The sequence below is a fragment of the Chanodichthys erythropterus genome, chromosome 10, assembly GCF_024489055.1.
Source record: "Chanodichthys erythropterus isolate Z2021 chromosome 10, ASM2448905v1, whole genome shotgun sequence".
Lineage (NCBI taxonomy): Eukaryota > Metazoa > Chordata > Actinopteri > Cypriniformes > Xenocyprididae > Chanodichthys > Chanodichthys erythropterus.
In genome coordinates this window covers 14,328,069-14,351,360 of record NC_090230.1, presented here as the reverse complement: position 1 = coordinate 14,351,360, position 23,292 = coordinate 14,328,069, and the positions used below count along the sequence as shown (strand labels likewise).

Below are 23,292 nucleotides of genomic sequence, written 5' to 3'. Positions count from 1 at the left end.
ACAAGAGGGAGACATCAAAACAGATTCTGTTTGTAGTGTCAAAGGCTGGAGGAGACTGAGCTTTGAAAGGCAACAGAGCACATGTCTCATCGAAGCAGAAATGAAGATCACATAACATCACAGAACGCAAAAATAAATGGAAAGACAACTACTTAGCCTCCTCACAGTTGATCTGTGTCTATGGCCATAGTGTAAGCTGTATTGTATGTAAAAACAAGTGTCCCTTGAAAACATATAATAAAATTGGTACTGAAATGTGAGGGGTATACTCAATTTTGTGAGATACTGTATACATATAGCAGACTTTTATCATGTTTATATGTAAAATAAAATAAAATAAAAACATTTACAGGTACAAAACTCTGTTTGGATAGATGCTGAAATGTACATCATCATGCACAGCAAAATCCTCAGTGAACACCGAAGTTAATGAGATAATGGAGATCCTATAAGTCCTATAAATCAGATCTGTGCACAATGTATTTTTGAAATTGTTCATACTGTTGTTGGATCTCAAGCTGTACAATCACAGGGTTATAATCACCAATTCTAAAGTTACACATCAAACATATAGTCAGAGATTTAAACTCTGAATCAGAGTCCTGCACATTGGCGGGTACCCGCGAGTACCCAACAGGTGGCCTGCCAAATTTTATGTAATGGGTGGAATAATATTTACGTGTCGGATGCGGTGCGGGTGCGGTGCGGGTGCGGGTCGGATGCGCGGTAGGCACGGGTAGACTGCGGGTCAAATAGCCAAGACTGTTCCAACTCAATTCGGTGCATTTGACAGCTGCTTTCAAATGGTCCCATGCTTATTTGTGTTCACGCGCTGTCTGAAGACCATTAAAGGTGCCCTAGAGCTTTTTTTAAAAGGATGTGATATAAGTCTAAGGTGTCCCCTGAATGTGTCTGTGAAGTGTCAGCTCAAAATACCCCATAGATTTTTTTAAATTCATTTTTTTAACTGCCCATCATTATAAATGAGCCGATTCAGGGCTACTGGCCCTTTAATTCTCCTGCTTCACGCCCACGGAGCTCGCGCTTGCCTTGAACAGTGCATAAACAAAGTTTACACAGCTAATATAAACCTCAAATGGATACTGTTATATTGTTTACATTTGATTCTGAATGAATTTGAGGCTGTGCTCCGTGGCTAACGGCTAATGCTACACTGTTGGAGAGATTTTGTGTTTATGAATTATACAGACTGCAAGTGTTTAAAAATGAAAATAGCGACGGCTCTTGTCTCTGCGAATACAGTAAGAAACGATGGTAACTTTAACCACATTTAACAGTACATTAGCAACATGCTAACGAAGCATTTAGAAGGACAGTTTACAAATATCACTAAAAATATCATATCATGGATCATGTCAGTTATTATTGCTCCGTCTGCCATTTTTTGCTATTGTTCTTGCTTGCTTACCTAGTCTGATGATTCACCTGTGCAGATCAAGGCGTTAATACTGGCTGCCCTTGTCTAATGCATTTCATAATGTTGGGAACATGGGCTGGCATATGCAAATATTGGGGTGTACACCCCGACTGTTATGTAACAGTTGGTGTTATGTTGAGATTCGCCTGTTCTTCAGAGGTCTTTTAAACAAATGAGATTTATATAAGAAGGAGGAAACAATGGAGTTTGAAACTCACTTTATGTCATTTCCATGTACTGAACTCTTGTTATTTGACTATGCCAAGATAAATTAAATTTTTCATTTGAGGGCACCTTTAAAGGCTTCTAATTGCAGCGCTGAGCATTGTAGCCAATCACTGAGCATTGTAGCCAATCACATGGCATCTGATTGAAAGCTATAGTGATTATTAAAGGGAGCGCACTTTGCTCATTTTATGTATTTAATATAGGCTATTTACAATTTGAATAAAAGTTTTAGAATATTTTTCACGCTGCTACAAAGAGGACCAGCGAGGTAAAGCTACTTAGTTTTAGAAGAGACAACCGCGTTTAAATGCCGAGTGAATCTGATAAAATATTGCTTTAAAGGTGCAATATGTAATATTATTGCAGTAAAATATCCAAAAGCCACTAGGCCAGTGTTATATATTTTGTTCACTTGAGTACTTACAATATCCCAATGTTTCCAACTATTTGTAAATCGTGAGAAAATTGCAATTTTAACTAAGGCTCTGGGACGTGTGAGGAGTCGCCTGTCAGTTGCATCATACCCACGTTACCCTCGGTTTCCGGTTTTATTTTGTAGAAACCATGTAAACACCAAAGACACTTTAAAATATTACACATTTTAATAGACAAGGAACAACTGTTTGGTTATGTTTATAGACAGAAAACGTACTCGGTTACTAACGTAACCTCGGTTCCCTGAGATACGGAACGAGTACTGCGTATGGGGAAAGTTCTCCCTTTTTCCCCACTGCTGAAGCTTTTTTCAATAACGCAGTGTAGCTGCATCGTCATTGGTTCACTTATAGACAAGTTGTTGAACCAATGACGACGCGGCATTGCTGCGCGGTCTATGGCGACAAAGCGCGCGAATATTCCCTGACTCCTATGGGGCAGTCTGCACCCAGTGAGGAGTAGCACAGGTTAATAGCGTCCACTATCCAACGGGAGAGGCGCTGTTTTGAGACCGAAGACCCCTTGGTGCGGCCACCAAAACAAACAAAGAGCTGATCGGGCTGCCTGAAAGGCTGCGATCGCTGCACATAGGTCCTCAATGCCCTAACTGGGCAGAGTAGCTCCAGCTCTCGTTCGTCCGCCGAGGGAGGAAGAGCAGAAAGCGAGATGACCTGAGCTCTAAACGGGGTTGAGAGCACCTTAGGAACGTAGCCATGCCTAGGTTTGAGAAGAACCTTCGAGTCTCCTGGCCCAAATTCAAGGCATGCAGGGCTCACAGAGAGGGCCTGCAAATCGCCAATGCGCTTAACCGATGCTAGTGCTAACAGCAGACCGGTCTTCAGCGTTAAGGGTCTGAGATCGGCTGAACCCATTGGCTCAAAGGGGGGTCCCTTTAAGGCTCTGAGGACCAGTGAGAGGTCCCAAGTGGGAACGGTGAGGGGGCGAGGAGGATTCAATCACCTAGCGCCCCTCAGGAAACGGATCACAAGGCCGTTACGTCCCACTGTTTGGCCAGCAATGGGAGCATGGAAAGCCGCAATGGCTGCTACGTAAACCTTAAGAGTAGAAGGGGTGCGCCCCATTTCCAAGCGTTCATGGAGGAAGGACAGTATGGAGGATACGTCACTCTCCACGGGGTCTATGTTGCGTGAGGAACACCAATCAACAAAGACCGCCCATTTCTGGTCATAGAGGCGTCTCGTGGACGGAGCTCTAGCCTGAGAAATGGTATTTAGAACGTCCCCGGGGAGGCTGGATGGCTCCCATCGAGGGACCAGAGGTGCAGAGCCCAAAGCTCCGGCTGTGGGTGCCAGATCGTTCTGTTTGCCTGAGAGAGGAGATCCCGTCTCAGGGGGATAGGCCACGGGGCTCTCAGAGAGAGCTTGAACAGCTCCGAGGACCAAACCTGGTTCCTCCAGAGCGGGGCTACCAGAAGGACTCTGTGTTGGTCTTCTCTGATGCGCCTGATAACCTGAGGGATCAGTGCGATCGGAGGAAAGGCGTAAAGGAGTGTGCCGGGCCATGCATGGGCCAGAGCATCGACTTCCTTTGAGAAAAATGTTGGGCAATGAGAGTTGTCTTCTGAGTCGAAGAGGTCTATCTCTGCCCTCCCGAAGAACTCCCAAATCTTGAGGACTACCTGGGGGTGGAGCATCCACTCGTCGGAGGGGACGTTGCTCCGTGACAACATGTCTGCGCCCAGATTGTTCCTGCCAGGAACATGAGTCGCTCTGAGCGACTGAAGCCTCGGAAGAGCCCATTCCAGAAGACGTTTCGCCAGAGCGCATAAGCGGCTGGACGAGAGACCGCCCTGGTGGTTTAAGTATGACACCACCGTCATACTGTCCGACCGGACTAGAACATGACGTCCTGTCAAGTGAGTCTGAAAAGACTGAAGGGCCTTCATCACTGCTATCATCTCTAGGCAGTTGATGTGAAGATGGCTTTCCTCGCGACTCCACGAGCCGAAGGCCAGTCTGCCCTCGCACACAGCTCCCCAACCCGAGTTGGAAGCGTCCGTTGAGCGCACCGTCCTTCGTGACACCGCCTGTAAGGGCACTCCACGCTTGAACCACGTAGGGTCCATCCAAGGTTTCAGGGCTAGAAGACAGGCCTGATTGACCTTGAGACATAAGTGGCCGTGCCGCCAGGCGCTGGGAGGAACCCGGAACTTCAACCAGTACTGAAGAGGCCGCATCCGAAGAAGGCCGAGCTGCAGCACCGGGGAGGCGGAAGCCATCAGCCCTAGTAGCCTCTGGAAAAACTTCAGAGGGAGACAGGCTTTGTTCTTGATTGAGGCCGCGAGCTGCTGAATCGCTAGAGCACGCTCCGGCGAGACTAATGCCGACATACGGACTGAGTCGAAAACTGTCCCCAGAAACGAAATTCGCTGGGTGGGGCACAGCGAGCTCTTGGCTAGGTTGACCCTGAGACCCAGACATTGTAAATGGCTGAGGAGCACGGATCTGTGGTGTTCCAGCTCGACTCGCGAACGGGCTAGGATGAGCCAGTCGCTGAGATAATTCAGGACCCGGATTCCCATCTGCCTCAAAGGGAAAAGCGCCGCCTCCATGCACTTGGTGAAAGTGCGAGGAGCCAGAGACAGCCCGAAGGGCAGGACCCTATATTGGTACGCCACCCCCTCGTATGCGAATCTCAAGAATCGTCTGTGACGGGGAGCTATCTGGATGTGAAAATACGCATCCTTCAGGTCCAGCGAGCAGAACCAGTCCTCGGGGCAAATGTGCGCGAGGATCTGATTCAGCGTCAGCATTTTGAACTTCCGTCTCATGAGGGAGTGATTCAAAAGTCTGAGATCTAGAATGGGTCTGAGACCACCATCCTTCTTGGGGACCAGAAAATAGCGGCTGTAAAGGCCTGACTCGCTCTCTGTCGGGGAAACTATTTCCACAGCTCCCTTCTTTAGCAATGTCATAACTTCGGCCCGGAGGACATGCGCGTTGTCCGGATTGACTGAGGTTTGAAGCACCCCGCCGAAGCGAGGGGGCCGTCTTGCAAACTGGAGCGAGTAGCCCTGGGTTACGATCCCCATAACCCAATCTGACACATCGGGGATGGCCCTCCAGGCCTCGGCCCGAGTGGCAAGGGGTTGAATGATATCGGGTGACAGACCGCCGTTGAGGGGGTCGTACACCGAGAGGGGTGGAAGAGGAAATTTGCTCTTTTTGAGATGAGGTAAAATATTGTTCGCCGTGAAAACGGCGTTTGGGGCGGGCGCAACAGGTGTGGGCCCATCTATCACTTGGAGCATGTTTCCCACGCCCGGATTTAAACGAGGCGGAGGGGAAATTACTCGTGGGAGCTTTTGGGGCTGTCCGGTCGCAACGGGACGATCCCCCATCCTCTTCCTTCCTGACGAATCAGGACGACTTCGGAGGCACCGGGTCCATCACAATCTTGGGCCGGGGTCCCTGGCTGGCTTGTTCAGCTGAGCCGGCGCAGTCCTGGGGCGGCTGGACGCAGAAGCAGAGCTGGAGCGCTTCGGCAAGAAATGTCTCATAGCCTGAGACGATTTCTGCGCAGCAGTGAAGCGCTCAGTGAAGCCGTCCACTGCAGGCCCGAAGAGACCAGAGGGAGAGACCGGGGCATCTAAGAAGGCCGTCTTGTCCAGGTCCTTGATCTCCGTTAAGTTGAGCCACAGGTGGCGCTCTAAAACTACCAGGCTGGCCATGGAACGCCCGATTCGTAGCTGGCCTTCGTAGCTCGCAGGGCAAGGTCGGTGGCGCTGCGAAGATCTTTGAAAGCCGGCGCGTCAATTCCAGACTCGTCCAGGGAGCGGAGGAGTTTGGCCTGGAAGACCTGAAATATGGCCATAGTATGGAGCGCGGAGGCAGCCTGGCCCGCCGAGGTGTAAGCCCGTCCAGCCAAAGTAGAGGTGGTCCGACAGGGCTTGGAAGGAAGGACCCTCTTAGTCTTCCATCCCACAGCCGCGGGAGGGCAGAGGTGAGCAGCCACCGCTTCATCTAGGGGTGGCAGGTGCTCATAACCCTTTTCTTCGGCGCCGTCGACGGCGGTGAGGGCGGAGCGGTGCGTCGTGTGAAGGCGGGCGGAATACGGAGCGCGGCACGACTTTGTGAGCTCCTCATGGACCTCGGGAAAAAAGGGCGCTGAGCGCTGGCGAGGTGTTTGGCGGTGGCCTGGCAGGAACCATTCCTCCAGGTGGCTGCGAAACGGCTCCTCTGGAGGGGCCCATTCGAGGTCCAGCTCTTCCACGGCTCTGGACAGGACGCGGAAAAGCTCAGCATCCATGCCCTGGCCGTGCTCAACGGGTTCCAAGGGAGGCGGAGCAGTGTCTTCCGGCTCGCCAGCCCATGCTTCCGCTTCGGAAGCCGCAAGTGACATGGAGTCATCCTGCTCGTCGTCTGTTCCTCCAAATGAGACGAGGTCACTTGCTTCGGCATAGGGACGCTGCTCAGGGCGGGAGAACAGGACGGGAGAGGGTTCCCTCGGAGGACAAAGCGAGGCACGCGGGGGCTGGGCCGGCGTGAGCTCGTCTGACTCCGGGCGCTGAGTCGCTCTACCCCGCTGTCTCTTCCTGGCCGGTTCGCGGGAGGAAGAAGACGGGAGGGCACGAGCGGCAGATCGCCTTCCGTGAAGAAGGCGACCCGCGAGCGCAGGGAACTGAGACTCATGCACTCGCAGTGCGGGCATGAGTCCCCAGCAAGCGCGCCGTCCGCATGGGGCTTGCCCAGGCAGGCAATGCACTCGGCGTGACCATCGCTATCGTGCAGGGGGGCCCTGCACGTAGCACATGAGTGACGGGGCATCGTGAGACGCCGGTGCCGTGAAAACGGCAGTTGGGTGGCTCTTTAGAGCGGCGAGGACCGCGGAAGCTCTTTTAGAAGCGGTGAAAACCGCTGAAATCGCTCTTTTAGAGCGGCGTCAAAGCCGTGGGTGAAGCTCTCAGGCGGCGCACCGGATGGCGGCAGGGGACACACAGGAAGCGGCCGGGAGTGGGAAGCGGGAGGCGGCGGCTCAACGACGGCGCTGAAGCTGCAGTCAGTGAGGGCGCCGGCGCTGTCCTCAACCGGCGAGTCCAGGTGAGTCCGCTGCGGGAGCCTCTTCAGACGGCGGCGAGCTTCTTCGGCTTCAGGCGGAGATCAGCGAAGAGATGTAGAGGTCGTCGCTGAAGGAAAAAACACTGAAATCCTATGACGAAACACCTGCTTATATAGCCCGTAACCCCACCCATTTCGGCTGGAATATTCGCGCGCTTTGTCGCCATAGGCCGCGCAGCTATGCCGCGTCATCATTGGTTCAACAACTTGTCTATGAGTGAACCAATGACGATGCAGTTACACTGCGTTATTGAAAAAGGCTTCAGCAGCGGGGAAAAAGGGAGACCTTTCCCCATACACAGTACGAGTGAAGTATCGAAAGGGAACTAATTGTTGTTATTTAGCTCAACACGTTTAGTCTTATTGTTTAAATCAATTTTCTTGATTTTATTTCGAGTACTATGCTTTACCATGCCTCAGAGAAAAACACAATTTTGTCAAATAGCTAACATAGCATAATCAGATGCAGCTTTATTTTTATTAACAGTAATACATAATTTTCTCCATCATACAATACGTTTTAAAATTAATTGCATGCCATTTATCAACACAAGACATCCAATATTTAATATGATATTCTAAAATCGATCTAGCTTATTGCAGTGTGTAACAGTGTCTCACAGCAGCAGCCCAGCAAACGTTAATAATCTCATCCATGAACATGAGTTCTTCCCGACTGAGATGGAGACCACATGTCCCAAGATACCGCTCTAAAACTTGGCGTCATCAAGCTACGCCTTTGTTTTGAATAGGCTTCTAGCGACCTCTAGCGGACAAAATTATTACATGTTGTACCTTTAAGCTTACAGTTAAATAGCCCTACTAAAACATTCTTTTAAAAACATTCTGTTGTTTAATACAATATTTAATTAGATGCAGTGACATATAATGTCTAATGTTGGTTTTATTGCTTGTGTTGACTACATTAGAAAAATATTTTTGTCTGTAGGAGATTTAATGCGGGTCGGGTCGCTGTTTCTGTTGTCACAACTAATGTGCTTTAAAACACAAAGTTGGAGCAGCCAGAGAAAATATATGTACACTGAGGGGTGTTAATTTAACACTGAGGATTTTGCTGTGCACTCCATGTCTCCTGATATATTGCGCATCTTATGATGTATTCTGTCTTACTCTGCTGTTCACTTTTCATAATCAAATAGATGAAATAAAAACAACAACAACATTATAATAGGCATATATAAACATGAATATGAAACTAAATATGTTTTCTTTAATGGCTACCAACACGTATAGTACAGAACAGGGACATTTCATGTTGTAAGAGTGGATCATGAGTCATGAGTCGGATCAATAAATTTTAATAAATTTTATGACTTATTTGTTGGCAAGTTGTGGTCTGTGCAATAAATATTAAAAGTTCAAAACCATCTATTGTGTTTTATTGTTCTGCTATAGTAATGATATTATTTACAATAATATATTGAATTAGGTGTCTCTCACATTGTCCCACAGCTACATTAAAATAGTGTAGATTAGTATACAATGTTTTAAAATAATATATATTTTTTTATTTTGTGTCCATTTCATTCTTTTAACATATTTAATATTGTAAAAAATAAATAAATAAAAAGTAATGCAATAGTTACTTTCTCTGGTAATTAGTTACTTTTATAATGATGTAACTCAGTTACTAACTCAGTTACTATTTGTGAGATTAAACTATAACTATTGACTTTTTTTAAAGTAACATGCTCTACACTGGTCGTGACACGCTTAACAGGAGAAGGCACTTCAATATGGCCACGTCAAATCTCTCACTTGGTCTGCAATGCAAACGAACATAGCAGATGTCAAATAATGTTAGTGGAGCAAACAATGGTAGCTAAATGTAATTTAAAAAGTTAAAACTACAGATGTTTTTTTGTCTATACAGTAATTGTTTGATATACAAGTGAAAACTATGAAGTTATTTAGGAAGATCACCTCAGGAAGTTTCAAAGAGTCAAAATGATCATTGATAAACCGATCTGGATTAATCCAGTTTGGCGAACCAGCAGTGGGTTACTATAACCCAGCAGGCTGGGTAGTTTGTGAGGAGGTGCTTTATTTCTACTGTCAGTGAAACTTAACCCATGGGTTACTCAACAATGTGAAAATAACCCAACAAAATGACCCAACAGGCAGAACCCAGTAGGCTGCGAAAAAATAACCCAGCAAATTTTAGTGTATAAATAACATGTTTTTAGGTTGATTTATTTTATTTTATTAATTATTTTATTTATTTATTATTTTATTTTTTTAATGTTTAAGTGTCATGATAGGTGTGTGAGCTGACAAATTTTCAGGTGCTTCCAGTAAGAATAGACCTTTTCAAATCTATGGTGAGTCTCGTGTCCTTGCACAGTCATTAGATTTTTTATTTAAGATGTTTTTGTAAACTAGAGTGTTTCACACAGATTGTCTGACCACATGTGATGAAATCGCCCCCCACAGGAAACAAAGCTTCTGAGAAGTTTCGAAACCATCTTTACACTGAAAAGTGTCTGGTGTTTGTCACATCTGATAAACCGATCACAATGTCAAATTAAAATTATCTCCAAAAATCCACACGTACAATCAACAGAGTGTGTCATTAGAAAATAAAATGTTTATTAATCAAACTCTTGCTTCACACCTCCAAAAATACATTTTATCCAAGGTAGAAATTTGGAGATCCTGGTGTAGACATTGGGTAGTGTAGGGGAGTCACAGTTGTTTGGCTGATTGAATGAAACGACACCAACTGCAACTTTGTTGCACACCAAAGGTCCTCCAGAATCACCCTGAGAAGTGAAAAAAGTTACAGTCTGTGAATAAAATTGAACAGCTATACTATTTTTGATTTTTCTAGAATATACTTTGTACCTGACAGAATCCTCCACGACCACCTGCACACACCATTCTTGAGGTGGAGAATGTTTTCCCCCAGTACTTCTGACATGCTTTTTTATCAATGATTGTGACATCCACCTCCATAAGTTTAGCACTCGCTGTACCATTGGTGGTTTTTCTTCCCCATCCTGCAACACTGCATTTGGCATTGGCCTTGATGTCCTTATCTTTCTTTGGTATGGAGATCCAGTTGACTTTTTTGCTCTTTTTGACCTTTACATGTAGCTACAGCACATAATTCAATGATTAAAGCTGAGAAATTTCATAATAAAAACTGGATGACAAAATTCATTGCATTGACAAATTAATTTACTTTTAAGGACTTTTTTTACTTTTAGGTATGCTAGTATTTTATAATTCATGTATAATTATTCAAATGATTGCTTGAGACAGCAGTTTTTATTCCAGTTCTACGATCAGAAGTCATCATAAGTACAAACCCGATTCCAAAAAAGTTGGGACACTGTACAAATTGTGAATAAAAACACAATGTAATGATGTGGAAGTTTCAAATTTCAATATTTTATTTAGCATACAACATAGATGACATATCAAATGTTTAAACTGAGAAAATGTATCATTTTATGGGAAAAATAAGTTGATTTTAAATTTCATGGCATCAACACATCTCAAAAAAGTTGGGACAAGGCCATGTTTACCACTGTGTGACATCCCCTCTTCTTTTTATAACAGTCTGCAAATGTCTGGGAGCTGAGGAGACAAGTTTAGGAATAGGAATGTTGTCCCATTCTTGTCTAATACAGGTTTCTAGTTGCTCAACTGTCTTATGTCTTCTTTGTCGCATCTTCCTCTTTATGATGCGCCAAATGTTTTCTATGGGTGAAAGATCTGGACTGCAGGCTGGCCATCTCAGTACCTGGATCCTTCTTCTGCGCAGCCATGATGTTGTAATTGATGCAGTGTGTGGTCTGGCATTGTCATGTTGGAAAATGCAAGGTCTTCCCTGAAAGAGACGACGTCTGGATGGGAGCATATGTTGTTCTAGAACTTGGATATACCTTTCAGCATTGATGGTGCCTTTCCAGATGTGTAAGCTGCCCATGCCACACGCACTCATGAAACCCCATACCATCAGAAGATGCAGGCTTCTGAACTGAGCGCTGATAACAGCTTGGGTTGTCCTTGTCCTCTTTAGTCCGGATGACATGGCATCTCAGTTTTCCAAAAAGAACTTCAAATTTTGATTCGTCTGACCACAGAACAGTTTTCCACTTTGCCACAGTCCATTTTAAATGAGCCTTGGCCCAGAGAAAACACCTGCACTTCTGGATCATGTTTAGATATGGCTTCTTTTTTGACCTTTATGGCCCTATAATACACCCGGCGCAATGCGACGCAAGGTGCAGCACAAGTGTGTTTGTTAGTTTGTGTCCGTGACCATTCGTGTTTTCCCGTTCAGCGCCACATCCTTAAATTAGTAAATGCATTTGCGCCAGTTAGTGCGCCCATGGGCGTGCTGGTCTAAAAAAGAGGTGTGTTCAGGCGCATTGCCGGGGCATTGCTATTTTAAGGAGCTGAAAATAGACTGCGCCATAGACCAACTCAAACCTGGTCTAAAGTCTAAAGTCAATGGCGCAATATTTTTTTGTTAGAGCGCGTTGGTAGAAACTGCGCCTCTGGGTGCATCCACAGTGTGCGTTGACTTTGCTTATTACACACAGGGATGCGCATCACACAAACATGGCAAATATTAAAAACAAAAGGATTACAGTGTAAAAGAATATTATTGTGTAGGCTACATAAATATAAAAATGTAATTATGAATAGTCATTGTGTGTATTAGAATTAGGATACCTATTTTCAATTCAGCCTATTACTACTTATAACGGACACAATCACTGCTAATTCATCCCACGCCTTCTTCACCTCGGGAAGCTTTGGTGGATTCCTGCTTGTCCCGTAGATGATCTGCTCGCGAGCTTTAACTTTGCGCATGAGCAGATCGGTTTCTTCTCTTGAAAAGCGTTCAGCTTTTCCGCCAACAAATTCCGCCATGTAAATAGCAATCCGCCATGGCGCGCGCGCATCTCGCTCTTAAAGGGAATGAGAGATGACACTCTGATTGGTTTATTGAACGTTATGCCCATTACTCATTAAGAGAATAGGGACAATCCATTTCAAAAATGCGCCCCAGTGCACGGACCGTTTTTCCGTCATTAAAATAACAAAAGTGGATTTGGACGCGCCCTGAGTGCACCTGCGCCGTGCGCTTCACACTTTGCATTTAGATCGTTAAAATAGGGCCCATAGAGTTTAAGCCGGCAACGGCGAATGGCACGGTGGATTGTGTTCACCGACAATGTTTTCTGGAAGTATTCCTGAGCCCATGTTGTGATTTCCATTACAGTAGCATTCCTGTATGTGATGCAGGGCCGTCTAAGGGCCCGAAGATCACAGGCATCCAGTATGGTTTTCCAGCCTTGACCCTTACGCACAGAGATTGTTCAAGATTCTCTGAAACTTTGGATGATAATATGCAGTGTAGATGATGATAACTTCAAACTCTTTGCAATTTTTCTCTGAGAAACTCCTTTCTTATATTGCTCCACTATTTTTCGTCGCAGCATTGGGGGAATTAGTGATCTGCCCATCTTGACTTCTTTGACACTGCCACTCTGAGAGGCTCTTTTTTATACCCAATCATGTTGCCAATTGACTTAATAAGTTGCAAATTGGTCCTCCAGCTGTTCCTTATATGTACATTTAACTTTTCCGGCCTCTAATTGCTACCTGTCCCAACTTTTTTGGAATGTGTACCTCTCATGAAATCCAAAATGAGCCAATATTTGGCATGATATTTCAAAATGTCTCACTTTCAACATTTGATAAGTTATATTCTATTGTGAATAAAATAAAAGTTTATGAGATTTGTAAATTATTGCATTCCTTTTTTATTCACAATTTGTACAGTGTCCCAACTTTTTTGGAATCAGGTTTGTATATAGTAAATCTCTATAAGTATATAAGTAAATATTTTTCTGACATATCTTAAATCAGTTTTTTTTTTTTTTTTTTTTTTTTTTTGTAATTTGAAGCAAAACAACCAAATATACTAAATCAATGATGTTTACAATCCCAATTCAAACCACATCTATATTTTGTTTTCTGATCTAAATCCAGAATACATCTTAGTCTCTTAGACTCTAAACGGTCAGATCAGGTTTCAAGTTGCATATTGCTTGCATCATTAGTATGGCCAACAATGTAGATACACAAGATATTGACATCACTGAATTAACTTAATCACATGTAAATGTCACATGTAAACTGTCAGTCCTATGAATCAGATCTGAAACCAAATTGGGTTTGTGAACAATGTGAACGAAGCCTAGGGGATCAGGACATTCAGGATACTTTTCTCTTAATTCCTCGCATGGTTAACAATTGTTTTCTTGCATCTTGCCATGCAAAACCTAGCTGAGTCATTTACCTGAAGTAGCATGATATCATTTAGCAGACATTCAGACTCAAATGCAGGGTGGATGTGGTAGAAATTGACATCCATGCGGCTAGAACCATGATTGTGATCATGAGCTCCAACCACAACTGTCAGCTTCTCTCCTCTGTCATGAGAAAGATGAGAAAGAAAACCATGTATTTTATTGGTATAAGGTCTGAACAAAACTGAGTTTTGCATTTAAGGCCTGATCTATAACAATATGTATTTACAACCATTTACAGTATGCATTAACAAACTTTGTTTTGATGCTTCCATTGTAAAGTTACAAACAGTTAGCTCAACTTTAGCTTTAGTTTAAGTAAAATTATATTTTGGGTTCAAACAATAATTGCCGGACTGCCTAGAAGTTGGGTATGCACTAGGTTGCGTTATTTCGAAAGTAGTCACACCAAGTGAAGACATTTTTGCAGCAGTCCGGGACTCTTTTGACTCACAATGAAATTTTACTGAACCGATCAAAAAACGTACTCTGTAAAGCAGTGTGCAGCCGTCATGACAAACTGTTCAGACACAAGGAAGCCACCGCATATGTGTTCATTATTTCTCTGTATAGAAACCATGTAGGGTCTTGAATGAGGCCTAGCTTCTGCGCCGTTCACTATACCCACATTCACAGATGCTGAGAGAGAAATTAACGTATGTTGGTTAAATGAGAAATAGATTTGACTAAATGGACTTTCAGATGAAGTCAGTGAGAGCACTGCTAATAATTACATAACATCAAAAGTGCACATTTATGGTAAATGTAGAAAACGTAATGCAATAGAAGTTCATTATTTTCCATCAGACTTACATGGAAGGGTTGGATATGGTAGCAGCGTGACTAGCAAAAGCACAGAGAAGATCATGATGCTGTTCTGAGAAGGTTTCTCTATAGTGCTGAAGTTCTCCTCAGTGTTGATGATGGTATTTACCATAAAGTGGTCTGGTTTAGCCCCTTAGTAGTGCTCGTACTTCCTCTTTCACAGCTTCCTGTGAGTCTGACTTTGCACTGAAGTGGAAAATATAGGTGTTATATTTGCATTCTTTATGGTAGTAGACTAATCTGTCTCATGTGTGATGTAATCCATGTCTAATATTTATTGTAAATTCTGAGAGGTGAGAAATCAGTTGAGAGCTTAGTAAAACTGACACACTATCTGTGGTTAGATCTCTAAGACTTGCCAGTTTTTTTAATAACTTTTGTTGGAAGATTTTACAAAGCTCTTTATTTTACAACTCAAATCATGGCGGCTTTACCAGGACTGTTTTTATATTATTATTATTATTATTATTATTATTATTATTATTATTATTACATTTATTTTGACCTGTTTTATTTATAAAATAAAATATTAATTATTTTTTATGAAGCAGCACAATTTATGATTACTGTAATTTTAAGCAAGAGTTTTGGGGTATTTAAGAGATGAGAGTCTGCAAGCATGACTGGAAAGTGAGGATGTTGCCTAAATTATATATGGTGACAATGAGAACACTTTGACTATAATTGATGCTTGCCATATGATATGTTTTCTTAAAGAAGGTTTATGGTTTACCCATTGAAGATGCTAAAATCTTAGTATACACATTAGGACACTCAGGTGAATTAAGCCCTGGGTATAGTTAAAAAATTTTATGCATATAGCACAGTCAAATGCACAGCCTTGCAAAGTATACTTCATTTCACTTGTATGCATACACATGCTCTGGGGGGGTTAATAAAGGCCTTCTGAAGCGAAGCATTTGTGTAAGAAAAATATCCATATTTAACATGTTATAAAGTAAAATAACTATCTTCTGCCAGAGTGCCTTCCGTGCACTGCCTTAATTAAGCTTTGGAGCATCAGGGTGATTCTTCTTTACAATCAGAGTTATATAAATAAAGTCATACACACCTAGGATGGCTTGAGGGTAAATCATGGGGTAATTTTCATATGAACTTATCCTTTAAGATCTTTTCACTTGCCCATTTTTCCTGCTTCCAACTCATGAAATTCAAGAACTAACTTCCTGATATATCCCAGCCCTTGACCGGTGCAATATTCACTTCACCTCTCAGTTGTTTTAATGTTGTTGCTGATCATTGTATATTGTGTCACATTGATTCATACTTTTAGTGGAAGAATCGTGTTGTACAAATGCTGACTGAGATATCTTACAATAGTTCCTCTTCATATTCTCAGAAGAGTTTGACTTAGCAGCTCTCAAAAAGACATTCTAAGGGTGCATAAAATGGGCCACTCCTTTATTTTATTTTGACTACTTTATCTTCTTATTATTATTCTTTTGTAGGCTTTGAGCTAAAGAAACTACATTTATTATACCACAATTGTCTAACTGTGTCCCTAATATTGACCAGTGGTTTTGCAGTGTTTAATCTTTCCTCATTTAAACGGATATGAGCCATACTGGAATGAATGAACATTGAAGGTGTAACCAAGATGGCCACCAGGTGAACTAGTGTGAAATTACTTTTGTGCCTCCCATGTAATATTGTCATTATATATGGTTGACAATAAGGACTCTTTGAATAAATGTTGCTTGCCATGTGATACTTTATTGAAAGTTACATACGTAAGAATTTAAGAACTTAACTCACTTCACATTTCTAATTATGTTGTCGATCCATTCAAGATATGGTGAAATCTTAGTATACACATTAGGATAGTCAGGTGAATTGCAGAGCTTTTCATATGCAAATGATATGACACTAACTGCAGTGTTTCCACAAACCAAAGGACCTCCTGAATCGTACTGTGAAGAAACAAAGATCAACACATCACTAAAGTGCATACTGTATCAGTTTAAACTTGTTCATAAATTAACTTAACTATTAAAGTATGTGAATCATCTTTGTACATACATTGCAGAATCCACCATGGCCATATGTGCACATCATCTGTGATTCTTTGTAGTAGTACTTTCCCCATTTATTGCTACATTCTCTGTTGTTCATTATATACACATTTGCCTCCATTAGACGATTAGTCGGTAGGCTATTAATCATCTCTCCTCCCCAGCCGGCAACACTACAGACATCTGTTCCCACGTCTTCTCCTTTCTTTGGTAATGATATCCATTTAACATTGTTGTTTAGTTCGACTTTTTCCTGTAGCTGTAATTCAAAAACACAACCATTAATAATAAAAGATTTAATCATCAAGACTGAACTTCAGTTGATTATACTGCTGCTTGTGCTATACTGCTTGTGTATCATTGTTTATAATTGCTGAGGAAGTAACCAGTGTTAAATTCAGATATGGTAATGGCCCTTTCATTTCTAACTATAGAGCAATCACAACAGACTGGGCCATTTGACCAATCAGAGTAGAGTAGGCTCGCAGAAAAGAGGAGTTTAGAGAGACTGAATCTTTGAACAAATCATTTTCAGACTCTGAGAAATGTGATGTGCAATGTATATTATGAGAAAATTAAAGTGTTTTTGATATATGTAAAAGGAGACCTCCAAAACAAAATTAGCAACCTTAAACACAGCATTACAGGAGACCTTTAAAAATGCCTATTTCCTACACTATTTTTTCTGCTGTGTATAGAAATGACAATGAATTTATCAATGATTTTTCAGATATTCAGCATTATACCCTTCTTTCTTTCTTTCTCCTACACATAGCAAAAACAAAGAAAAAAAAGTAGGACATAGACTCAAGGAGGCATTTGGCATTTTTCTGTACGTTAGAAAATAATTTAATCCTTTCTGTTATTTCTTACAGCAAGTAGTTGCAATAGAAATTAAAATTTCACATTTTAGCTACTGTTTCCTGATCAGAAACTATTTGAACAACTAAAAACTAAAAATATTACAGGTTGTCACCTTCAAAAGCATGATGTCATTCCGATAAGGTTTGAATAAATTTTCTGGATGCGGTTCGTAGGACAGCACATCGATGCGATCTGAACTCTTGCTTAAGTCATGAGCACCAACCACAACCGTCAGAACCTCTTTTCTGTTAAAAGATAAAGTCATGATGGTCATTTATGTCATATGATACACTGTGTGGTTGCACTGCAGTCGTTGTGTCAGTCAAAAGTGATTTCTAAACAAGCTCTTACCCATTCCAGCAATGTGCGGCAGTCAACACAAACTGATCAGAAATGAGGAATCCACCACAGATATGATTCCTGTTCTTCTGAAGAGAAACCATGTAAGGTCTGGAGTGAGGTTTGGCTTCTGTACCGTTCACTATACCCACATTCACATGAGCTGAGAGAGAGAGAGAGATAGTGCTGTCAGTCAACTTATTCAGCACATAAAATTAAACATCATCTTAAAAATCATCATAATATACTGTTATATAATCACCAGTCTCACCTGTGAAGGTCAGGTGTGGCAGCAGAGAGGCCAGCAGGAGCAGAGAGATGTTGATGGTCATGATGAAGATGACACTGATTTCTCATGACAAAACACTGTATAAATATACTGTAAATGGGGGAGGAGTTACTGAAGCATTTGTTCTTCTTGCGGTATGAGTAACAGAGTGATGAAAAGATAATGTTCCTGTTAATCTTTCCAGTCTTGCATTCAGTCTAATGATAGACAATAAGAATTAGGCATGTATGCATGCATTTTGGTACTGGAATATTTTACAGCTCAGAATATAGCTGGTATGCAGTTTGTAACCCTTAAAAACAATATCTTTCCAAATATCGTACCAAATCATTTTGATCCAGGATATACAAGGATTATCCTTACAATTAGTTGTCATTATGGCTGAAAGACATTCTATGTCAACTTAATCAGCACATACCAATAAAACCCAGCTTATACTACAGCTATCTAAAATTCTTGATTGGTGAATATAACATTTTAATAACAAATAGCCACTTTTGGTCAGGAACAAGATTAGTAAACTACTCTGCTTTATGAGGCTGAAAACTATATCACCATCACCTGATCATCATTGTTTCTGGTTCCCTTTCGTGGGAACTATCGACGCTACGTCGGATGACGTGATGGGAACCCTCTGTATTTTGTGTTCGTGAAGCACCTCTGTATCCAACCAATGAAAAGACGTGACGTCAGAGGCGGGTGAAGTCACGGATCAGGAAGCTATAAAGCACACCTGAACACAAAGCACGCCAGCTTCTGTTGTCTTCAGCAAGCGCTCTCTGTATCTCGTTTGTCTTATTTATTGTTTGTCTGTCTGATATATTCACACAGTGATCTCTTCGTCCGAGGACAAGAGTTTCAAAGCACAATAAAAAAAGACATATAAAGAAATATTATGGCGGAAAAGCAGCAGTTCAACAAGTGTGTTCCTCCCTGCCCACGCTTCATTGTGGAAGGGGATACACACGACATGTGTGTAAAATGCCTGGGGGTTGAGCACGCACAGGCGGCTCTCGAGGGAGTGTCTGTGTGCACTGTGAGCGGCTCACCCTCAGAGTGCTGCGATCGCGTCGAGCGCTCTTCGAGGAGGGCGCCGAGGCGAGTGTTCCCCGCGGGTCCGGTCCCGCTGTTGCCGAGGCACAGCGTAGGCTGCGCTCGTGGGGTTCACAGATGGATCTAGCGGAGGGGGAAGAGACGGGCCCTGCCTTATCGCTTCCCTTACCCGCTAGACCCAGTGTCTCTCCTTTGGTGGTGGAAGCACGCGTAGCGGTTTCTTCCCCCCGAAGAGAGGCACCGATGCTCAATATATCTTCCTCCGAGGAGGTTGATGTAGAGAGTGTCGATGATGTACCGCCATCAACTTTACCGGCTTATGAGGAGTTATTAGAGGTAGTGACCAGGGCTGTTGAAAAGTTGAATATAGAATGGCCTGCGGAGAAAGCCGAGTCCAGAGTGAAAAGTAAACTGGACGAATGCTTTCTTCCCCCTCGGTCACTGCCTCAGCGCCGGGGTCTCCCGTTCTTTCCCGACCTCCATGCCGAGGTGTCGAGGTCGTGGAAGAGACCCGTGCAGTATCGGCTGTACAGCCCGCAGACATCGCTGTACAGCAATATTGTTGGCCTAAAAAATCATGGCTATGGGGCGATGCCTCGGGTAGAGGAGACGCTTGCGAGCCATTTCTCGCCCGAGACCGCGTCGTCCCTTAAGACTCCGGCGCTGCCCACCAAGCCTCTGAAAACTACATCCAGCTTGGTGGGCAAGGCTTACTCGGCAGCAGGTCAGGCGGCGGCATGCCTTCATACAATGTCTATCCTCCAGGCATATCAAGCCGACCTGCTGGGGGAAATTGATCAGAGCGGGGAAGCGTCCTTTGAGGCAATCCATGAGTTGCGTAAAGCCACAGATTTAGCTCTCCAGGCCACCAAGGAAACGGCCAAATCCATCGGCCGTTCTATGGCAGCCCTGGTGGCCACGGAGAGGCACCTATGGTTGAATCTGTTGGACATCAAGGAACGTGATAAGAACACGCTCATGGACGCGCCGCTGTCTCCTGATGGCCTGTTCGGCGACGCAGTGTCAACAGTCGTCGACAGGTTTCAGGAGTCACGTAAACAGACGGCGGCGTTTTCTAAAGTTATTCCCCGCCGCGCTCATCCCCCCGAGGCTGCTGGGCGGGAGCAGCCTCGGCCGACAGCCAGCTCCTCAGCAACATCCGCGCACAGAGCGCAGCAAAAAGCCAGTGTCGCCTCCCGTACTCCCCCACGCAGTGCCTGGGGACCGGGACCTTCCGGAGGTAGGGCGGATCTGAGGACCGTCATTATCTCCCGGAAGGCTTCAAAGAAGAAGTCCTGACACTAGTGTCACAGGACTTCTTGAGGGCAGCCCCCTCCGGGAGGATTCGGATATCGGGTCCTCCTCGGTGCCTTCAGGGGACCGTTCTGCCAACCCTGCCACCAAGTGTGAGTCAGGGCGCAGCGGTCTCCACCGATCCTCCGAGGGGGGTCGGTCAGCACGTGATTCGCCTGTCTGCCGGTGCGCCGCGTCAGATAGACGAGCCAAGTGCTCAAAAAACACCAGAGACCAGTCTCGAGAGACTGGTTCCCTTAGTAGAATATTTGGAAGAGTGGAAAAATCTCCCGAATGTTTCGAAGTGGGTGCTGCTCATGATAGAACAGGGCTACAGAATTCAGTTCGGTTCAACGGGGTGCTTCCCACGGTGGTAACCCCAGAGCATTCTCTGGTGATGGAGCAAGAAGTAACGACGCTTTTGCAAAAAGGGGCTATAGAAAGGGTTTCCCCTCCCAGCAAAATGTCGGGCTTTTACAGCCGCTACTTCATTGTTCCGAAGAAGGATGGAGGGTTGCGTCCGATCATAGATTTACGTGTGTTAAATCGATCTGTAAAGAAGCTGAAGTTCAAAATGCTTACACTCAGACAGATCATCCCTCAGATCAGGTCCGAGGACTGGTTTGTAGCGATAGATCTGAAAGACGCATACTTTCATGTATCCACCCATCCTTCACACAGGAAGTTCCTCAGGTTTGCTTTCGGGGGCGAAGCTTACCAATACAGGGTTCTTCCGTTCGGCCTATCCCTCTCACCCCGCACGTTCACGAAGTGCGTGGATGCAGCACTGGCTCCGCTGAGACTCCAGGGCATCCGCGTGCTGAACTATATCGACGATTGGTTGATATTAGCTCAAACAGAACAATTGGCAGTTCAACATCGAGATGTTGTTCTGTCGCACATGAAGAGACTTGGGCTGAGGCTCAACGCCAAAAAGAGTGTGCTGGTCCCGAGTCAGGTTGCAAACTACTTAGGTGTAATCTGGGATTCCACCACGATGCAGGCGCAGTTGTCCCCTGCTCGTGTGAGTTCCATTCTCTGGGCCGTGAAAGGGGTGAAGTTAGGCCAGTCACTCACTGTAAAACAGTTTCAGAGACTGGTGGGTCTGATGGCAGCTGCGTCCAACGTTATTACTTTTGGCCTTCTGCACATGAGACCCCTACAGTGGTGGCTCAGGACCAAGGGGTTTTCCCCGAGGGGAAATCCTTTTCGCATGATCAAAGTCACGCGGCGATGCCTTCGTGCTCTGGTCATGTGGAAGAAGCCTTGGTTCCTAACCCAGGGAACCATGCTGGGGACTTCTGGTCGTCGTGTAATGCTTACGACAGATGCTTCCCTCACGGGCTGGGGAGCGGTCATGAGTGGCCGCTCAGCTCAGGGTCTGTGGGAGGACCATCAGCGCTCCTGGCACATAAATCGGCTGGAGATGATGGCGGTGTTCCTTGCACTAAAACACTTCCTCCCCGACCTGAGAGATCATCATGTGTTGGTCCGCACGGACAACACTACGGTGGTCTCGTATATCAACCATCAGGGGGGTTTGCGGTCTCGCCCATTATCAAAGTTGGCCAGCCGCATCCTCCTCTGGTCCCAGGGTAAGCTCCTCTCGCTGAGAGCAGCTTACATCCCCGGGCGGTTGAATGTGGGAGCGGACGCCCTGTCGAGGCAGGGCGCGAGACCGGGGGAATGGAAACTCCACACCGAGGTGGTGGAGGTGATATGGAAAACTTTCGGTCGAGCTCAAGTCGATCTCTTTGCCACAGAGGAGTCAGCTCAGTGCCCTCTGTGGTACTCACTTCAGCACCCAGCACCTCTAGGGCTGGATGCCATGCTGCAGACGTGGCCGAGGCTACGTCTGTATGCATTCCCCCCAGTCTCAATGCTCCCGGGAGTTCTGGAAAAGGTTCGCCAGGAGAAGGTTGACCTAATATTGGTGGCCCCTTACTGGCCGACCAGAATATGGTTTTCAGACATAATGTCTCTACTACACGGCTCTCCCTTGGAGCTTCCTCTCAGGCAGGATCTCCTGTCTCAAGTGGGTGGCACGATTCTCCATCCCCGCCCAGATATGTGGAAACTGTGGGCCTGGCCCCTGAGGGGGCAAGGCTCATAGAAACTGGTCTCCCAACCAAGGTTGTGGGGACCATCCTTCATTCCAGAGCTCCCTCCATGAGGAAGCTGTACTTATACAAATGGAAAGTGTTCGCCTTGTGGTGTGAACAGCATAATTTGGACCCGGTCCATTCCTCAGTCTCAGACGTGCTTCGGTTCCTTCAGGAAAAGTTCTCGGAAGGTTTAACCCCTTCCACGCTGAAAGTATATGTCGCCGCTATTTCGGCTCATCATATCCCTGTAGGGGGCTCCTCGCTGGGTCGAGACCCCTTAGTAGTACGCTTCCTCCGTGGTGCACTCAGGTTGAGACCTGTGGTGCGCACAAAGACCCCGACCTGGGACCTCACTATTGTGCTCCAAGGGCTGGCTGAGGCTCCCTTCGAGCCAATAGAAGAGGTGTCAGACAAGTTCCTGACACTGAAAACTATCTTTCTCTTGGCCGTCTCTTCTCTGAAGAGAATTGGTGATTTACAAGCGCTGTCAGTCGCTCCATCCTGTCTCGAGTTCGCGCCTGGTATGGTGAAAGCCTTTCTACATACCAGGCCGGGCTATGTTCCAAAGGTTCCGACGAGGGTCCCAGGCCCCATTGTACTGGAGGCTTTCTGCCCGCCTCCTTTCACAAATGTGGATCAGGAAAGAAAGAATCTGCTTTGCCCTGTAAGAGCACTAGATGCGTATGTCCACAGAGCTGCCCTGTGGAGGAAAACAGAACAATTGTTTGTGTGTTATGGGTCCCCTAAGAAGGGGGGTCCAGCATCTAAACAGCGGATGAGCAAGTGGTTGGTCGAGGCCATCTCACTTGCGTATGAGACGGTGGGGCGCCCGTGCCCTTTGATGGTGCGGGCTCACTCCACGAGAGGTATGGCCGCGTCCAGAGCTCTTCTGTCTGGGGTCTCTATGGACGACATTTGTGGTGCGGCTGGATGGTCATCCCAGCACACCTTTATCAGAT

General features: G+C 45.0%; 1 protein-coding gene across 1 annotated transcript; it reads right to left on the bottom strand.

Moving 5' to 3' along the window:
• Positions 1-9,778: 9,778 nt before the first annotated feature.
• Positions 9,779-17,925, bottom strand: LOC137028131 (transmembrane protease serine 9-like). Its single transcript, XM_067396895.1, has 11 exons — positions 17,865-17,925; positions 17,606-17,756; positions 17,367-17,499; positions 16,398-16,649; positions 16,134-16,288; positions 14,507-14,543; positions 14,346-14,439; positions 14,021-14,171; positions 13,523-13,655; positions 10,045-10,296; positions 9,779-9,962 (listed from the first exon to the last, which is right to left on the bottom strand). The coding sequence occupies exons 1-11, from the start codon at positions 17,923-17,925 to the stop codon at positions 9,792-9,794; spliced, it is 1,590 nt and encodes a 529-aa protein (XP_067252996.1). The 3' UTR covers positions 9,779-9,791.
• Positions 17,926-23,292: the final 5,367 nt, after the last annotated feature.